Genomic DNA, 19881 nt, shown 5'->3' with positions numbered 1-19881 from the left:
TTATCAAATAAGCAATAGTTTCTTTTTTCCCCCCGTTGTGCTTACACAAATGTGCTATAAACATTGTGGTTAAATCCTACAATTTTGTTTTATATGTTAACAAATTCCCTCTGTTAAAAAATACAGTTAGTGCTATGTCCAAAGTACATTCGCCAAGTAAACACCAGGGCGATTCTTGGGCTGCGTGTCCAACATTGATAATACGGGTGCTGTTCGTATGGAGCTTTTGAGATAGACATTAGTACATAGCATAACTCTGAAAAGTATTTTCCCTTAAGGATTCTGTCCTTTTGGATCAAGACAACGAGAAGTTTCTAAGTGTGAGGGGAACCTCTCGCTTACTCATCCATAATGTGTCTGTGGAGGACGCGGGTTATTACAGCTGTGCCATGACATTCACCCACGAAGGCATACCATACAACGTGACTAGGAATATCGAACTACGTGTCAACAGTGAGTACTTGCCACTGAGGGACCTCCCCACCCTGTCAATAACAAGCATGCACAGAACAAATGAGGGTTCACACGGAATTCCTTGAATGTCTTTGGTATGAAAGGAAAACAGACCTATCAACTCGCCTAAAGCATCAGGCTAATAAGACATGTGTGTGGAGTTTTGGAAGATGGAAAGCGGGGTGGTTTTATGAGGAAAGGTGAATCGCTGGGTAGTTGATAGGGTTCCAAGTGTGGCTAAAACACACCAGCAGAGGGGGCCAAACAACGGTTAACGTGGAAGGTCCCTTCGGAAGGCTTTGCAACTCCAGGCCCAGCCATCAGAGCACGGTTGCCATAACTTTATGTATAATTCTAGGATACTAAGATTTTATTGGATTTTTCAATTAGAAGGTTATGCATTGGCATATTCAGTGGAAATTCCCCTTTCTCGGGCTTCCCCAAGGCACGTGGCCCTTAAAACCAGAATTTCAAATAGTGAGTGCTCTCATTGGCTTAAATGAGTTCTACTTGAAAATAATGTTGTGAACAGTGTTGATGAATATTTAAAATTGTTTAGTATTTACCACCTACATGCTGGACATCAAGCTTGGTGCAAGGAACGTAAAAGTGTTTGAGTCCTGGACTCCGCCCTAGAGAGTATGCTGCTTTTTAAAATTTAATATGCTGAAGACGCAATGGAGTCTTTTAGGGCGTTTCAGAGGGCTTTGGAGATATATTAAGGTTAAATAATTGGTCTGTGAAGGGAGAAGTTTAACTATTTTTCCCTTCCAGAGAAAATCCAGAGATTCAGTTTGACCACAGGGAAAACTGTGTCCCCCATGAACTGAAATCTCTAGATTACAGTCTTGTGAGGATTCATTCGTATCAACTCCTTGTTACCCAGTGGGGGAATCACGGAGACTTGGCTGACTTTGAAAGGGTTCCGAATTATCCTGTTCATGCGATACTGCACAGGAACACTAGGGGGCGGCCAGCCCACATTTTACCCCGGGTTGTGATCCCAATGTTTCTCAGGGCTTCTCAAAGGGTGGTCTAGCACTGGGGTGCTCACTAGACTTGCAGAATCTCAGTCTTCATCCCAGACCTACTGGGTTAGAAATGGGGGGGGGAGCACAGCAATCTGTGTTTAACCCCCCACTTCCCCTCCCCCCCCCGCCCCGCCCCGTGATGCCCTCAAGATTTGAAAAGCACAGTGGTTATTTAGCCTCTGAGGCTTTTTCTTTCTTGCCTCTCTGTTGTCCCAGCCTCTGTGTGGCAGGCATATGATTATGTGTGTTGGTGGGGGGCGATTGCGGGGAGGCTCCTGGTCTTGGTCCAGAAGCCATGCGCTCCTCTGCTGTGCGGCTGCCTAATGCTTACTCATGTTAGGATTTCAAAATGCTCTGCAGCGAAGCTGTAAGGATGGAGCTAGCAGTTATGGAGATGGGCAGCCCTTTGCCCACCCCCAGCCATGCTTTTTGCTCCAATTCAGGTGCCCACTTTCTTCAAGCTGTCGGGAGACCTGCCTCTTGGGGAGTTGGGTTCCTATTCAGAGGTCCACCTCCGTCTGCCTCCCAAAGGAGTTTACGTCCTCCGTTAACAAGACATAGTAGCCAACTCTGGGTTATGCTCTTTATCACTCAGTGTGGGATTAGCAGTATAAACAGGTGGTTCCCAAATTCCCGCGTCTCTATTTATGTTTTTGAAGTGACTCTGCATTATTGTGTGGCAGGCACTTGGGGAAGCAGGAATGGAGAGGAGGGGGAGATTTTAGGGCAAATAGATGTTGAGGTGAAGTCTGTCTTGTGGGCACTGTGAACATTACTATTAAGAATTCATTCAGGAAGCCGGGGAGGGGAATGGTTAATTATTTATCACAGAGCAAAGAACATCTGTTAGTGGAATGTGTATTTAACTGTGGCCTCTTCCAGTAATCTCTCTTCTGGGAAGGGCACTGGCCTAAGATGCTCAGGTTTGTGGAGAGTCTGTTTCCTTTGCCAGACAAAGGTCGACTCTTACAATGGCTGGCCGCACTGCGGAGGATAACTTTGTTAATTAGCTAAACAATGGAACTTGAATCTCAGCTTGAAATGATGGCTTCCCTAATTGAATCTCTTTTCCTCACATCCTTTTCAGAAAAAGAAGAGGAGACGATTCCTGTGATTATCTCCCCCCACCAGACCATATTAGCTTCATTGGGTAAGGCCCACAAGGACCGTGTCACCCACGGGGGGGGCCTGCAGTCCCAAAGCCCAGGGTCCCAGACCCTTGTGCCCGCTGACTGCACCTGCCCCTTGGGTGTGCAGCGTGCCTGGGTGGGACCCTGGAACCCCGTAGAAGAGGCAGAAATAACATCTTCCCTTCTGTGAGATGTTAGAAATGGCATTGTGTGAAAATACGTGTACTTTGTTATGTGAACACCCTATCTGCAAACATCTAAGTGTAAACGTCCCAACGTTCTGGTGGCTGTCATCAGCTGTATGAGGGGATTAACAGCATGGTTCCCTAGTGTGGCCAGCACCTGCAGTATGCTTTGAATAAGTCCCTTTACCAAAACTTGGCTGACACGCAACACTTCCCTGAGAGTCCGTTTGTAACGTGAGCCGACCCTGTCCCTGCTGGCCCCACAGAGATGGTCTCTCGCTGCCCAAACAGCTGCTCAAGGTGGGTGATGAGAGTGACTGCCAGGGTTTTCCATTTTTCACCCCGTGCGGCTGTGGCTCGGGCTGTTCCGGCCAGCGCACACTTCCCTGTGGATGGTCACTATGTCTCATGGGTTGCCACTCAGTGTCAACACCGATCCCGTAGGGGTCCTTCCGTTGAAGGAGAAGCTGCGCAGGGCGTCACTGTGGCTCACTGAAGGTCAACAGCCACACTCAAGTCAGGCTGGGCTTCGGGCAGCCCTGTGTGTCTGTGAAGCCCGTTCTATTTTGGTTTGTTTTCCTATAATGGTTTTGTAGGCCTTATTCTCCCTCTCTCCCTCCCTCCCTCCCTCCCTCCCTTCTTCCCTCCCTTCCCATGAATCCAGCTCTCTCTTCTGTTTGCTGTTGGCCTTACATTTTAAATTCTAGTTGGTGGCCATAGAGAAGGGGGACTTTTGTGCAGATGCTGGCATTGCTGCCTGACACAGGCTGCCTCGGCCCTTGGAACAACCACCTGGAAATCTGGGGAAGTGGGGACACAGGTCGATGCTGCCTGGGATTCCAGCACCCTGGCTCCTAGGCGTTCCCCGGCCAGGTGGAGCTGAGTTCCCCACCCCGTTGCTTTGAATGCACCCATGTGCATGGCAGAGTCACAGGAGGCCAGATTCAATGGGTTGCTTTCGGCCCAAAGATCTTAAGGTTGTAGGAGGCGGTGAAGGAGGGAGAAGAGCCTGTAGGGGGGCCAAACATTAAAAGACCTACCACAGGGAGGCACGTCACCATGAGGAAGAAACAAATGGGACCAACTTGTTCATTTTTTTTCTTTCCTCCTCTTTGGTGATTAAAAAAAATATAACTTCTAGTGACTGAGGAGGAGGGCCCAGTACCTCACACCGAACAGCTGCAGAAGGGACCATGCATATGAAATACAGTGGCTTTGTAAAGAGTTAATCCCAGAAAAGCATGATGTGCGACTGGGTGTTCCCAGGGGAAACATGAGGGCTGAGACCAGCAATGGGCAGAGAGAAAGAATCCAAACGTTCATCTGACTTTTTGGGGTACCTTGAATAAAGTGTAGGAGAAGGCGTCCGTGAATTCAGAAGGCCCTGTAGGAGCCAAGTGGCCTTGGGGAAGCCATTTGTCCCCAGGGTTTTTGTCTCTGACGAAGACCAGTTGAGGGAACTGGAGACAGCTTGATACATACTGGTGTTCTATGTGAATGGAATCATTTGAGGGAACTAAGTTTCCTTCGAAGGAAAGAAATGGCTGTTGAGGGGTGTTTGAGAAGATGGGGAAGGGTCCGCCACTGGGATTTGTTGGCGGACACGGGGGCTGGTGCGGCCCGTGTTCCCTGGCTGGATTCTAATGTTTGCTGTGTGGTGTCTTGCCATGCACAGGATCAAGATTGACAATCCCGTGTAAGGTGTTTCTGGGAGCTGGGACACAGTCGACCACCATGCTCTGGTGGACGGCCAACAACACCAGAATAGAGAACGCCTACCAGGGAGGCCGCGTGGCCGAGGGGCAGCGCCAGTAAGTGGGTGAAGGTCTTTGTCAGCTGAGAAGTGTCTTATGGGGCTTCCGAGGGCTTCACTCTTCCTTCTAGAGAGAATGTCATACCAGACCTATTCATATGACACGCACACTCCATTAAAAATAATTTTTTTGATTATAAACTGTTGGATTTTTAGAATTTTGTTTTATGTTTTTAAAAGATATATTTATTCATTGTAGAGAGAGAGACCATGAGCCAGGAGAAGGGTGGAGGGAGAGGGAGAGAGAATCTCCAGCAGACTCTACGCTGAGCACAGAGCCCAACACAGGGCTTGATCCCATGACCCTGAGATCATCACCTGAGCTGAAATCAAGAGTCAGACCCTTGGGGCGCCTGGGTGGCACAGTTGTTAGCATCTGCCTTCGGCTCAGGGTGTGATCCCGGCGTTCTGGGATCGAGCCCCACATCAGGCTCCTCGGCTGATAGCCTGCTCTTCCTCTCCCACTCCCCCTGCTGTGTTCCCTCTCTTGCTGGCTGTCTCTCTCTCTGTCAAATAAATAAATAAAATCTTAAAAAAAAAAAAAGAGTCAGACACTTAACTGACTGAGCCACCCAGGGGCCACAGATTTTTAGAATTTTAAAAATTGAGTTTTGCTGAGTATTACCAGTTGTTCTTGAGAACCAAACTTCCTATAGGAGCCAAACTACTTGGCATTGATGTTGCATTTTCTAGCTGTTTCATTAAACATTTGTTTCTTGATTTTTGCGGTTTTCCAAAAAAAAAAAAAAAACTTTGGAGTTAATACATTTCCACGCCGCACCCTGCAACCTGAGTGTCAAACATTTTCGCAAACCCTTCAACAGAGTCCGAAAGTTAGCCACAGTATCGGAGGCGGCCACAGGTGCTACGGAAGTTTAATGTTGAAAGAAAGGAAGAATTCTGTTCTCATGAGCATTCATCTCTGCAAAATGTTTTCTCACCCCACAGTAGATAGTCAGACCTTGTAAATGTGAGCCATTTGTGTTTAAGGAAGGACCATTGTGTTTGAATGGAAGACCATTCAGTGTTCCCGATTAACAAGGATTTTTAAAATTCAGGTGACAGTACGATGAATTAGCCTCAACTTCTGCTTGCCAATTTTTTGTCTTTTTTCAAAGACCTATCAAAAAAGGCCTTTCTGGATGCAGTGTAGTGGATCAAAATTATATGTGGTTAGCACAATTGCCTGCTTGCTAAGTCTTTGTTGGGAAAAGCTTGGCATCACTAACATGCCCCATGTCGGCTTACTCAGACTATTCGCGCTCTTAAAGGAGCCTGTTTTTCCAAGGATTAAAGAAATAGTCCCAGCAGATCCGCGTCAGTGGTGTTTTCATTCATGCTTCTAGGTAGCTGTGAAGCATCTTCAGGTGACGGTCACATTACAAATGGCAGCAATGCTGGTTAGAACCGTTCCCTGGCCTCGCCCGTCTGTGGCCCTCCACTCGGAGCTTGAGTTCCCAGAATGACAGCTGGCAATGGAGATGAGAGGAGGAAACATCGTGGAGGCCAGGATTCCTGGAAAATCCCTCCTCCTCAGTATGCAAATGATTTATTGGCCTTACCGTCCAGTTTCTCCAAGGCAGACATCTCTATTCCCACTACTGCCTCTTCATTCATCAACGGCCTTACAAAATGAATTTTTCCATTATCCAAACGAAACTGGCCCCTGTTAAGTTTTCCTTGTGACAAGTGTCCTGTTACAGGGACCAGCATCTTCAGTGTCACTCCTACCTTCAGGCCCAGGCTTAGGAATTCTTCCAAATAGGGAACCAATATCATGGCAAGCGCTCCTGACTTTATGAACCCTGAGACCAATTTAAGCACGGCAGATCCTTCCCATTGAGAACGTTCGGATGTCTCCGTCATAAAGATGGGCTTGCATTTGATACCCCACGTTGAAGTGAATGTTTTCTCACTCAGGGAGTACTCAGAGAACAATGAGAACTACATCGAAGTGCCGCTGGTTTTTGATCCGGTCATAAGAGAGGATCTGAACACGGATTTTAAATGCCTTGTCCGTAACACACTTAGTTTTCAGACGCTGCGTACCACAGTCAAAGAAGGTATGTATCTGGGGAACGTTCAAGGGGAAAAGCAGCATGGGCCGTGCTCTGCGGATGCTAGACCAAGCTGCTGGTTCTCCAGAGGATTGCGGGGGCAGTGCCCTGTTTCCTCTCAGTGGAGCACCCAAGGCAGATCTCTCCCTGTTGATGATTTATTTTTTGTCGGGTGGGAGCTGGCTCTGGGAGATTATGTTCAAGTAAAAACTTAAATAGCAAGCTGACTTTTGGAAAAAAGATAAGGTGGTTCTGTGATAAACTTAAAAAAACCGGTGTCCTTGCGTGGCTCTGCCCCCGCATCAGCAGGCGAAGCCGTTTCCTCATGACACCTCAAGGAGGGCGGGACAGTCTTTAGCCGGAGATTGAGGAACTCCGTTCTCCAAGAGCTGGGGACTGGGCGATCCACAGCGCTCAGGGCAACGTTTTAGGGTTAAAGTCATCGGTTCCCAGGAGATAAAGCACAAGACTGTAGTAAAATCAACCCAGTGCCCGTTTAAAATAAGAAGAAAAGAAAAACCCATGCTATCATTCGGACTAAATTGATTTCTTCCCAGCATTTAAGCATGGAGTGGGGAAGGGAAACGCAGGTAACGCAGAGATCGTTGACAGCCAGAGAGGACAAGGCAGAAGCCAGAGGGATCGCCAGCTGCAGTCTCTTGATGCCTCCTGGGCAGTCTGTAGGAGTCCAACAGATTGCTCCACAGTCTCTGTGTTTGCTGGGAAGGCGGCCGCAGACGTACTTGTAATTGAAAGGCTGAGGATTTGGTTAAGCCTCAGGGCAGAGCATGACACACACAGCTTTTCTCCAGCTGTGGTCTGAGCACCACCAGCATCGCCCACTTGGGCCACTAGTTGAAAACACCGAGCCCTGGGCTCACCCCAGATCTACCCGAATCCTCCCAGGGTAAGGCCAAAGACGGCGATTTAGCAGGCTCCTTTCATATTCGAGTTTGAGAACCATGTCCTAGGACATATAAGCAAAAGCTGATGCTTTAAATCATTCCCACGAAAGAGTCAGTAGTTGTCCAGCCCTGGAAAGGAAGTGGCCCACGGAAAGCAGAGTCCACTTCTGGGGTTCAGATTGTGACCCAAAGGAACCTGTGGTTTGTCTGGGCCCGAAGCTGGGAACCTTTAAACGTTGCTGTATGGGAGCTGTCCCCCGGCATGTCCTTTGCTGGGTTGGCTGTGACTCATGGCCGAGGGCACAGATAAAAGCCTGTCACCAGCATGGAGAGGTGCGTCTGGATGACTGCTCAGAAAATTAAAGCTTGAGGCATTTCTAAGGCTTGTGGGATGTTAAGGTAGAAGGATCATCTGGAGAAATAGTCTGAGATTGTGTTGATTCCTGGAGGCCCAGACAGAAGATAATAAGTAGTAGCTTTAAAATGTGGAACTGTGGCCTCGTCATCAGTGAGTCCAAGAACACTCTTGTTCTTGTATTTGCTTGTTACGTCTTTATTCGTACTCTCTTTCCACATTTTCCTGACACAGAGATGCCAAGTTGTAGAATATAAAATAGCTGGGTCCAAGCGATAATCTTGACACCTATAGCTCCTTTGTTCAGAGTTGGTTTTCTCGCCTGTGTTAATGTCATCCTTCGAACATGCACGCTCATTGGAAGAGGCACGCTGGACCTTCGCCATGTCCCAGTTGGCTGGTTGAGACCTGAGCCAATAATATCGTAGTGCCCACCATTCAACAGGTGGAACAGAGACCCTTGGCACCTCGCCCCACTCTGTGCTTCTTTCTGATGGATTTTCGTTCTGTCTTGCTTGTTTCCCTAATGCCGCAGATGTCCTTCTCAAATATCCTTGATCTGATGTGAAGGGCATGCTTTCTGAAAAATCCGCGCACAATTATTAGAAAAAACGAACTCCAATTCCTGTCTTCTCTATAAACATGCATTACACCGTCCTGCGTGACAGTGAGAGAATGTTCCTTCCACCCATGATGTGACTCTGTTCTTCCTACAGCTACCACATTCTCCTGGGGGACCGTGCTGGCCCCCCTCTCCCTGGTCTGCTTGGTTTTGGTGGGAATATGGATGCACAGACGGTGTAAACACAGAACTGGAAAAGCATACGGTTTGACCACGTTAAAGACTGGCCATTAAGATTTTCAATCTTACCCAAGTAAAATAAAGACAATAAAACAATCCAGAGACAAATGATGTCCTTTTTTATGGAAGGGACTTGGCCTTTGCGAGGATTCTGCTCTTCCTCAGTTGGTTTAACGACCTGCTGTGTTTATGGTAAAGGACTGAAGTATGAATGTGACGTTTATTCTGAAACAGAATGACAGGAGCGAGCGTGCGTGTGGGTGGGAGAGTAATTCTTGGACACTTGTGACCTATTTAGAAGAGTGACGTGGAGTCAAAAACATCTGAATGAGTTTTATGGTTTATTCACTCGTCATTTAACAAAAATGTATCAAAAAGTTATGTTGGCTATACTCCATGAAGGGTGTTAGTAGATACAAAGGTAAGATGTAGGTTGCCTTTTGGGGAAGATGGAATTTCATTTTGAGACTGGAAAGAGAGATTTAGAAATGCTAAAGAAGGAGCATCAACAAAAATTGGTGAATTTTTTTTTCAAAAGGATGAACCAAAAACTAGCAATTAAAATAGAGTAGACTGTGAAAAAATACATGTTAGGACATTTTAGTGAACTGAAAAATAGACTCAACTTCATAACAAAGCTTCTGAAAATAAGGAGGATGGAAAGGTATTGGGATAATTGTATACACATTAGAAAAAAAATAATCAGAACCTCTTTTATATCATATACCCCTCCCCCCCAATCCCGGTTAACTTAATAAATTCAATTAAAAAAAATCAGATTGCAGGAAAATTAGCATGACTCACTCCTTCACTTGAATTCAAGTCTTTGTTCAAGTGACCTTCCCAGAGGCACTTCTGAATAGCACCTCTTTCCATCCCTCTCTGTTTCTCCCTCTGCTTTGTGTCGTTACAGATCTTATCACCACCAGACCATTACATATGTACTTGTTTATTTTCAGTTTTCCCCAAGGGAATGGCGTGAGGACAGAAATGTTATTTTGGTCATGGCTGTATCCCTAATACCTGGAATCATGCCTGCCACTTATTGAACATTTAATACCTGTTTGTAGAATAGATGAGAATAGGATGGATTTTCTTGCGTTCGCTACCAATAAAAGACTCCCCAGAGTACAGCTGGACAGGCTTGACTATGTAACAGTTCCTGCATAACAAAAGAATAAAAGCAGAACATAAAAGAAATTATGTCAGGGGAGCTCAAGGAATTAATAGAGAGTTATTCAGAGTTTAAAGAAAGGCATCCTAACCCTCATGGATGGGGGAACATGAACAGGGAATTTGTGGAAGACACACACATAAGGGGACCACAGAAAAATGATCTGTTTTACAACTGATTTACAACGATATTGAGATACCCAGGCTGTCACACACTATCCAGTTGTAAAAGGCAACATCAAGGTCATTTCTAGATAATAACTCCCACATCCTGTCATTCCATTTATAACTTGGTACTGGGTAGTAGAAAGGCAACCTGTATCAAGCCGGGGGGAGCCGGGTGCTGCTGGCTCCTTGCAAGAGCCAAGTGTGGCATCTCTGCCTGGCTCTGCTCAGTGATGTCATGTTGGAAGCTTAAGACCCACCGTCATGGGAGTACTGACACCGTAGAAAGTGGCAAATGCCTCAGGCCAACACCCCCTCCCCAGCACACGTGCCTGAGTCCTAGAGATGCCCGGGGAATGCTGCTCCTGGGACTTAATCTTCGACCAATTCAACAACAGAAGATAAATAGACGTATGAAATATTTCAGTGAAACTTCTTACCCTGACGATGAACAATTATGTGTCAAGAATACAAGATTGAAATGTTTATAATGTTAAGGAAAAATTGTATATTGTTTATGCAATTTATATGGTTAAGACAATATTAAAATTCAGTCGCAGCTAGAAAAAGGGGAAAAAAAACCCAAGGATTTTGAAGACAGATTTCTTGGGTTCAATTCATGCTCCACCACATGGTGTCTCTGATCCTAGTTGGGGCCTTTAGCCATGCCCTGTGTCAGTCTTCTGATGTGAAAATGGGGCTAAGAGCAGGAACTACCCTAGAGTGCTATATTTAATAATCAAAAACATAGGAGAAATAGACAGGAACAAGGATAGTTGTATTGTTTAGGTGGACAATCTGCAGTCTGCCCTTTGTTTCTGTAAATTAAGTTTTGTTTATGGAGTGCCTATGGCCGCTTTTGCTCTTTGAAGGCAGAGTTGTCGTGACAACAGAGTCTGAACTATTTGCTATCTGGCGCTCTACAGAGAAGGTTTGCTGACCACTGGACATTTTACCAAGGACATTTACAGGCAGTTTTTGAGCCTTACTTTTGTGTTTCCCTGCTGTTCTCTTCTCTTTCCTTCCTTGCCCGTCTTGGAAGCATGGAAGGAAGGAGAAGGGAACGAGAAGGAGCAGGCAGAGGGCTTTTGGCCTTGAATTCGGAACTTTGACCTTGAAGGAGGTGGACACAAGCTTTGAGATGCAAGCAGAGGGCTGCTTTGGGTGCTTCCGCCTGTTCTGGATCCTCAGGCTGGGGTGACGTGTAGCTGTTGTCCCTCTTCCTTCCTGGGACCCCTCCTCCAGGGCTCCCTGGAGTTCCCCACCCTCAGGTTCTGGCAGCCTCAGCAGTGACCCAGAAAAGAAGCTGACTGCAGCCAGAAGAGAGCTGCCAACAACTTTGGAGACTCCAGCTTGACTGCATGGCCTACGCATTTCCTCCATCCGCAGTTCACAAGAAGGGGGGGGGAGGGTCTTCCTCTTAGAAAGAACAGGAGACAACCAGGGAATTTTGGACACCAGACTGACAAGAATTGCAAGGTAGTAAGTGTGATATTGGAATTGTGTTACATTTTGAAAGAAGAGCTGTTGTATTTCTAACAGACTTCCAGAAATAGTTACGGATGATAGTTGAGATTTGCGTCAGAATGGTCCAGTACTGGGGGGGTGGGCGGGGTGAGTATGGATGAAATGCAATTGATTGGCCGTGTGTTGACAATTGTTAACACCAGTGATGGGTGCTTGGCGGCTCTTTATGCAATCCTCTCTCTTTTTGCATATGTCTAGAAATTTCCATAATACAGAAGAAAAAACCAACAGTATGGAAATAACCAAATACCCACTAGACAAGAGAATGAGTCCATAAACTGAGGTGTAATAGCACAGTGGAATCTTTTACAACAGCGAAAGTGAATAAAATACAGCTACGTGCAACAAAGTGGATGAATCTTAGAAATATTAAGTAAAAAATAAGTCTCAGAAACATCTATTTATAGCATGATCCCTTTTTAGTGAAAGTGAAAAACAACTAAAACTAAAATCTCTCTCTGTATACATGCATATCTTTATATATATTCATATTTAAGAGCACATATGTGATAAAACTATTTTAATATATTTGGATATATATATGTCTATATTTAAGGAGCGCCTATATGATTTTAAAGTTTTACAATTGCCTGTGTTTTACGAAAGCAAGAGATTGAGCAACCCAAGGTTCGGGATAGTGAACACATCGGGCGACCGGTGGCGGGCCCAGGACTGGGATGGGTTAGAAAGATGTCCGTTTCATCAAGTTCTAGATCTCCTATTGAGGCATGGATTATTATCATTTATTATCAAACAGATTAAGAAACAGGCCACTCATGGACCGATGAAGAGTGTGTGTCTTCACCTAGGATTCTGCTTAATTCTGAGTCGAAACTAAACAAACAAACAGAAGAAACAAGGTGTTTTCTTGATGTTTTCATCTATTTTATGTTCATTCCGTTGGTCAAACTTTCTGAAGTGGAATTTTTTCACCTTCCCCTGGAAATCAGGGGGATGGGGCAGTAACCATCCTTGGACAGCCTCGCACTTCGCGCTGCTACCTGCAGGAGAGCGACCTATGTCATCAAACACCACTTCCCCAAGAACTGACCGAGGGCGACAGTGGACACCAGGGGCAGGCACCAGCAATAATTTAGGCACTAAAGTTGAATTTGATGTCGCAAAGATTTCCTGTGCTAGGGGCATGTGTAGGGGCTTTACGGGGCGAGTAGGGTCTTCGTATAGCTACGGTGAGACCTTCCAGGGACAGGAGCATCCCCGACACCCGCACAGGGCCTCACTAGCCAGCAGGCACTTCAGGAGCGTCTGTTCGCTGGACAGAGAAATCGTGTGTTACTTGGGTTTTTCCAGGACTCGCCGGCCTGTGAGAGCAAACGTGACCCCACCAGCAGGACTCTTCCAAGTTTCCCAGCTCCTGCCCCGACTCCCCAGTTCGCACTGGTTATTTCCATGACTTCTGCCAATAGCTCACTTGGACACATAAATGGGCCTTGTGTTTCATGGTTGTTTGCCTGTTCTTGTCCCCACCCATGGGCCTCTGCGACCGTGTCGTCTCTCGAGGGCTCCTCATTGCGGGGTCCGGCCCCCCAGAGAGCACTGTCACCCCCCCACAGAGCACTGTCACCCCACAGAGGGCAGTGTCCCAGGGTGTCCAGGACGAGCAGTCTAGCTGCCACGGTGGGCGACAGCCTCTGTCCGCTGAGGTGCCAGGAGCCTCCCTGTGCATTTGCAGAAGCTCCCCCTTCGTGGCTCACGTGGCCAGCCAGACAACCACAGTGGCCGTGGGGGCCGCAGCCTGTCTCCCACAGGACTCAGCTATGGAGGATGCCCTCCTCTTCCCTGGCGTGCCTGCAGAAACCACTTCCTCCTCCTTGTTCGGATGAAGCAAAGTGAAACAAAGTCTCCTGCCAACAGACTTCTGGAGGTGCTGCCCCTGGTTCTTCAGAAAGGGCCCGTCAGCTGTTACCGGGCCCCTGAGGGAGGCCCAGGAGTGCGCCCACGTGGGGCCGGGAGCGGCTCAGCCAGCTGCAAAGGCCGAGGCAGAGAAAACTTTAGATGGGGAGAAAACAAGCAAGAATGAAGAGGAAGCCAACATTTAATCATTTACAATGCACAAGATTTTATATGTTTTACCCAATTTAATCCTCAAAGGATCGGCAAGGCAAATTCTGTAACCCCCATCTCGGAGGTGAGGACACAGAGGCTCAGTTTCAGTAATTACATCACTGCGTGGCTTAGATGGGCAGCAACGGGGGCTTTCCTAACACTGACTGCCAGGACTCAGCACAGCTGGAGAACAGCTGGCCCCACACTGGGCTGAGTTCCTTGTAAGAATACAGGAAGAGGGAGCAGAGCAAGTATTCGCTTTCCTGGCGGCAGCCTGGCATTGAGAAGAGCTGAGATCCATGTGTCTGCTTCTCTCCAAACGCCCCGAAGCTACATCTGGAATCCGTGAGGGGACAAGAGTGACTCTAGTGGGGGTTCCTCTGCAGGGAAGGAAGCGCCAGGCATGGGACCCAAGTGTTCCTCTCCCCGGCAGCATTCTCCAGGTTTTAGTTCTCTTGTCTTGTGGGACCGCGGCCAGCCTGTGTCCCACGGGAGGGGACGAGCAGCCCATGTGCACAGTCCCGCTTGACCGTTTGGAGGCTGCTTGTCCAGGAAATAGAAGTGAAACTTTCTCGATCTTTCTGAACCTGACGGTGGGCAATGTAGATTTAGCCCCCAGAAGGTTCAGAAACGAAGAGGAATGGATGGGAATTAAATGTCCTGTCCCAAATTACTGTTTTAACATGTAGGTTTTATTATTATTTTGATTGATTGATTGATTGATCGATTGTGGGGGAGAGGGGCAGAGGGAGAGGGAGAGAATCTCAGGCAGACTCCACTCTGAGCACGGAGCCCAACGTGGGGCTCGATCCAACTCTGAGACCAGGACCTGAGCCGAAACTAAGAGTTGGACGCTTGACCTACTGAGCCACCCCAGTGCCTCTAAAATATCTGTTTTATTATTATTCAGGTATGGTGAGACCAACAGATTTGGAAATGATTGTCATTGAAGAGATGGTTTGTGACAGATCCCAGAAGAATGGGGCACCCCATGCCACACAGAGCCACATGGGGAAGCACCCGCCTGGGTCAGGAGGCAGAGGGAGTGAGGGGAAAGCATGGCTTTTACTGCTGTTTCTTTGGAAGGAATGAACAAAACAGGGGGAGCAGGCTTTTGATTGGCTAGTTTGTCTAATTTCATTGAGTAATTTCTTTCACTGGTGCCTGGCTTAGGGCAGGTGGGTGGTGGCCCCCATTGTGAGAGAGACTGATAAGAGGAGGTGCTTGGGGTGCCAGACTCTGGATTGGTTGTTTTGCATTTGAAAAGCATGCCCTAGGAATTGGCTAGCCCTGGGAGGGGCGGCAAAGCCTGGGTGTCAGAAACACGTCGTTAGTACACTTAGGCCCAGCTTCCCGTGACAGCTCGCCAGTTCTGCAAGGAAATAAATGGCCAAAAGTAAAAAGCCAACAAAGTAGATATGCTCCCTATTTTTTTTAAATTTTTTTGCAAGGATATCAAATATCCTTTATCAAGCACAGCCAAGTCCGTAAAGCAGTCACCGTAAACCTGGCAAGCATTAGTAGTCAAAGGTTGTAAAACAATATTCCGTAGCCCGAATTTGATTTGCAATTCTTTTTTCACTATCAAGTTCCTAAGGAGACATTAAAGTTCAAAGATTAACTTTGTCCTTGTAAAATTGAGGGTAAAGAAACCAAACCTCTAAAATGTTGAGATTGCTGTCTGAGTTTCGTCCTCCAGATCCTGCCTAGCTTAGTGCCAGCAGGAGGGCTTCTCTGTCCAGGGGGAGGGGCCTGCGGCCTGGGCGCTCTGTCTTCTAGGGAAAGGTGTGGCTCCTAGGCCTTGGACCTCGTATTGGCCTCTCACATGTCCCCTTTAAAAAGTCCCAAGTGTTAAAACAATTTTAGCACAGCCCTGACTCCACTCACACTGAATTTTAGGATAAGCTGTCTCCTGGCCTCTGGAGCAGATTTCGCAGGCCACTGTTGCTCTCACCTGGCACTGGGTGTCAGAGCGACCACAGCAGCCCCAGGAGTGCCGGGGAGAAGGGCAGACAGGGGCTGGTGCTGGTCTTGGAGTGTGGACCCCAGCCTGGCAGCATCGGCATCCTGGGGAACACGCTGGAAATGACAGAGCTGCTAGGGAGAGGCTCAGGGTGATGCCCCGGGGTGATGGGGAGGCAGGCTTACAGCCTGAGTCCCACTGTGGTTATTCTAGGATCTTTGACCGCAGAATGTTGACTCTGTTGGACCAACTACCCCCACAGGCCTTAGTCACAGCACCACAGTGACTTATCTGGAAAATTCCACCTCTGCATCTTATCTCAGCAACTGAATCCCTGATATTTTCTTGAGTAAGTTATATGTCTCCAGGGGGAGCCCCTCTCCCAGGATCCCTGTCTTTTCTTGGTACCATTCTTCCCCACCCGGTTCCCTACTTGGAACTTCTTATGGAGTCTTTCTCGCTGAGTCCTGTGTTTCAGGCCCTGCCTGGTGACAGAGCTTCCCCAGTGTGTCATCAGCAGGCACGTGCAGGCCTGGGCCTAAGCACCAGTGACCATGGCTTCCTGCTGTGGAACTTTCCAGGCCTCTGCACCTTTCCCAAGGGCGGGTGTCTCTCCCAGCCCCACTTGAGCTTCAGAATCAATCTCAGCAGATTGCAGCCCCGCCTGCACCCCTGGGGTCCCCTGAGGATGATCGTCCCCCCCACGCGCAACTCAGTTCTTGGTTTTCCCTCAGCTTTTGAATGATCAAGACCCTATGTAGCATTTCTCCCACATAAATACATTCCTGTAGTGGAGGGATAGGCTCCAAGTGTGTGTGCCCCAGGTAAGCCGGAGGGTCCCGGCCTTGGCTGCCTGCTGGATCACGTGGTGGGAGGGAAGCAAAGTCTCGGACGTCGGCCCCTCCCCCTTGGGGTCAGCCAGCAGCGGTCCGGGCGCTGGCAGTCTCCCTGCGCTGCAGCTAGTTCCCGGGGTGGCCTCCTTCATCTTCTAGTGCCTGTGGGTCTGAAGGCTTTGACATTAACTTCCTTTGCTTTCTGGACCAGGACTCATCGTTCATTCATTCATTCATCCTGGCACATTTGTCTAGATTTTTGTTTCATTTGGCTCTTCCACGTGAGAGCTATCAAATCACTAAGTTTGGGTTTGCCAGAGCCCCTGCTCACCTTCTCTCTCAAGCTGGACAATCCCACTATACGTTATCGGTTCAACAGCTACCCCAGGCCAGACGTAATACCATCGTCCTGATGTCCCCTTTACTCAGCCTCATCTGTGCTGTGCCTTCCGTTATTACTGTCCTAACAAACTGCCCGAAATACAGTTTCCGCCATGTTCCTTCAACAAACAATTCTTGCAATTCCATCAAGAAGAGTCATGTCACATGGAAACTCACTCAGCAATTCTTTGACCATTTTAAGATTCTTAGGTTATGGACAAGGCCCATGAATTTAAAATATGTCCCTCCACAGTACCGTGCTTGGCCCCAGCAGAGATGAAAGCTGGGCCATGTGATCTGGCTCTGCCGACTCTGGCCCGGGACTGACGGTGCCCATGGGCAGCACAGGAACTCAGCAGCCTTGCAGTGTAGACGCAGCACCACCCCTACTAGAAAGGCTTAATCCAGTTTCATTCAGCTTTGCCTGGAATCATACCACACCTGCCTGTAGCTGGTACAGTTCCAGAGCGGGCTGCATCGCTCTGTCTCCAAAGGCCTCTGGCTTGGCTTTGCTCACTACAGGGCCTGCCTCCCTGCTCAGCCCCCACCGTACTTCAGACAGCTTCAGTATGGAACCATATGCTAACAAGCAAGCAAGCAAGCAGACCAATCAGCCGCAAGCTGCATGGTTGCCAAGGGAAGTTGCCATGCGCCAAAGCCTACCATGGGTTGGAAGTGGCCCACCCTCATAGAAGAACCTCTGCAGCCACGTGGTGCTCTGTGGGCTGCCATAAGCCTCCCAGGAAAGAGCCAGCCATCAGATGTTTCCATTGCCATTTCCACCATGGTGTGTATTTTCCCCACAAATCCCACTCCTTGTCACTTCTGCTTTCCCCAGCTGCGTTCTGCACCAATTCAGAGGAAGGACGGAAGAGTAGGCAGAAGGGGGAACTGGACACTACCTGTATCACGGACGCAGCCGGCGCTGGAGGGTACGTCGTAGATGTGTGGCAAATGAGCTTCCTGATTCTTTTTTTTTTTTTTTAAAGATTTTATTTATTTATTCGACAGAGATAGAGACAGCCAGCGAGAGAGGGAACACAAGCAGGGGGAGTGGGAGAGGAAGAAGCAGGCTCATAGCGGAGGAGCCCGATGTGGGGCTCGATCCCATAACGCCGGGACCACGCCCTGAGCCGAAGGCAGACACTTAACCGCTGTGCCACCCAGGCGCCCCGAACTTCCTGATTCTGAAGGCTCGAGCTGGACAGGCCGGCACTCAGGCCCCGGAGAGTTTAGGACACGGAGGAGTCCGGCACAAGTTGTGGATAGCCTGGCCTGTAAAGGTGGGACAGGAGCACGTGACAGAGCAAGGCGTGCTTGGCTCCTCTCTGAAACTCATGGGAGGGTCCCTTGCACCTCCTTCCTCAGGGTGGCATCAAGGAGACCAGGGTCCAAGAGGGTCCTGATGAAGGAAACGTCAGGAGCAGGGACCCAGTACTGCCTCCTAAAAATAAGCAATTCTTGGTTATTTCTGGCCACTGGACCATAACTTTTGTTGTTGTTCCTGCCCGACTTCATTATGAAGAATTTCTTCCCTGGCAGAAGGAACAGGCAGAGTCACTGTTTGAGTCAAAAGTTTGATTACCACTGGGCTCTCTTCACGGAGGCCAGACCCAGAGAGCAGGACAGAGCCTTTCTGAGGCTGTTGTCCAAGCCTTTGTTTCCTGTGGGATGTGGCCTCATCCTTGTAAGAAAAAAAAAAAGTTCAGCAATTGTTCAAGAGACATTCAGAAGCAAGGTGGTGCTTGCGGCCTGGTACTCAGTGGGTATTTAATCAGTGCTCGTTGAATGAATGACTGAATGGACCCGAGAATGCCTTCTGCACTGCAAGGACGGCCAGAGGAAGAGTTTGCCCATTTACCGCTGGCTTTCCTGCCACTGGATTTCCCCATGCATTTTCTTCCTCTCCAAACCCTACTCTCCCTTTAGGGCTCTGTTCCTATGCTGCCTCCACCACAAAGCCCGTCCATACGCAGGACTCCTCGTCCCTTCCAGTGCTGGGCCTTCATTAGAGCGTTTAGTGCTTTCCACTTTCTATGCTGTTAATCATGTTTTTCGCTTTTTTCCCCCATGAGGCTGTGAGTAATTTGAGAGCAGGTTCAGGGTCTGACTTTGTCTCTCCAAAGCAGCCTGCAAAAGGTCACGGAGCAAAAAGCACGTGGTACACACGTGCAAGGGCTCAAAGGAGGCCACTCAGAAGGGGCGGGCCCTGAGATACCAGGGGGCTGCATGACGCAGCCAAGACCGCTGAGCCAATCAGATTCTCTCCTGGGACTCTGAACCTACCACGGAGAGAGTTGGCCACAAGGGGGCGCCGTGAGGTGCCTTGGCAGGGATGTGTACCTGTGGAACTTTCACATGGGCCACAGCCTACAGTTTCCTCAGGCCACAGTCCCATCCTACGTTTACACTTTGCCCAGCTTCAGAGTCTCAAGGCAGGAGATGATCCCCCACCTCCAGACTGGCCTCCTGCTGCAGCCCACCTCTCACAGGGGCAGTCAGAGCCCTTTCTTTCTTCCTTCCCTCCTTCCTTCCTCCCTCCTTCCCTCACTCCCTCCCTCTCTCCCCCTCTCCCTCTCTCCCTTTCTCTTTCTTCTGTTCCTTCCTTCCTTCCTTCCTTCCTTCCTTCCTTCCTTCCTTCCTAAAGATTTTATTTATTTGACAGAGAGAGACAGCGAGAGAGGGAGCACAAACAAGGGGAGTGTGAGAGGGAGAAGCAGGCTTCCCACCGAGCAGGGAGCCCGATGCGGGGCTTGATCCCAGGACCTGGAATCATGACCTGAGCCAAAGGCAGAAGCTTAATGGCTGAGCCACCCAGGCATCCATCTTTCTTTCTTCTTTCTTTCTTTCTTTCTTTCTTTCTTTCTTTCTTTCTTTCTTTCTTTCTTTCTTTCTTTCTTTCTTTCTTCTTTCTTTCTTCCTCTTTCTTTCTTTCTTCTTTCTTCTTTCTCTTAAAGATAGATTTTATTTATTTATTTGAGAGAGACAGCATGAGTAGGGGGAAGAGCAGAGGGAGAAACACACTCCCCACTGAGTGTGGA

At 48.4% G+C, this 19881-nt stretch overlaps 1 protein-coding gene across 2 annotated transcripts in view; it reads left to right on the top strand.

Moving 5' to 3' along the window:
- The window catches only part of IL1R2 (interleukin 1 receptor type 2), a 34890-nt gene extending 26063 nt beyond the window's left edge, over positions 1 to 8827 (top strand). For both annotated transcript variants that reach the window (XM_026488320.4, XM_026488327.4), the window contains exons 5-9: positions 279 to 453; positions 2572 to 2634; positions 4475 to 4610; positions 6533 to 6675; positions 8646 to 8827. In XM_026488320.4, the coding sequence (XP_026344105.1) occupies positions 279 to 453; positions 2572 to 2634; positions 4475 to 4610; positions 6533 to 6675; positions 8646 to 8785 (657 nt within the window). In that variant the 3' untranslated portion in view covers positions 8786 to 8827. The remainder of the gene's footprint in view (positions 1 to 278; positions 454 to 2571; positions 2635 to 4474; positions 4611 to 6532; positions 6676 to 8645) is intronic.
- Positions 8828 to 19881: the final 11054 nt, after the last annotated feature.

The sequence above is a fragment of the Ursus arctos genome, unplaced genomic scaffold, assembly GCF_023065955.2.
Source record: "Ursus arctos isolate Adak ecotype North America unplaced genomic scaffold, UrsArc2.0 scaffold_8, whole genome shotgun sequence".
Lineage (NCBI taxonomy): Eukaryota > Metazoa > Chordata > Mammalia > Carnivora > Ursidae > Ursus > Ursus arctos.
This window is presented reverse-complemented; position numbering and strand designations above follow the sequence as displayed.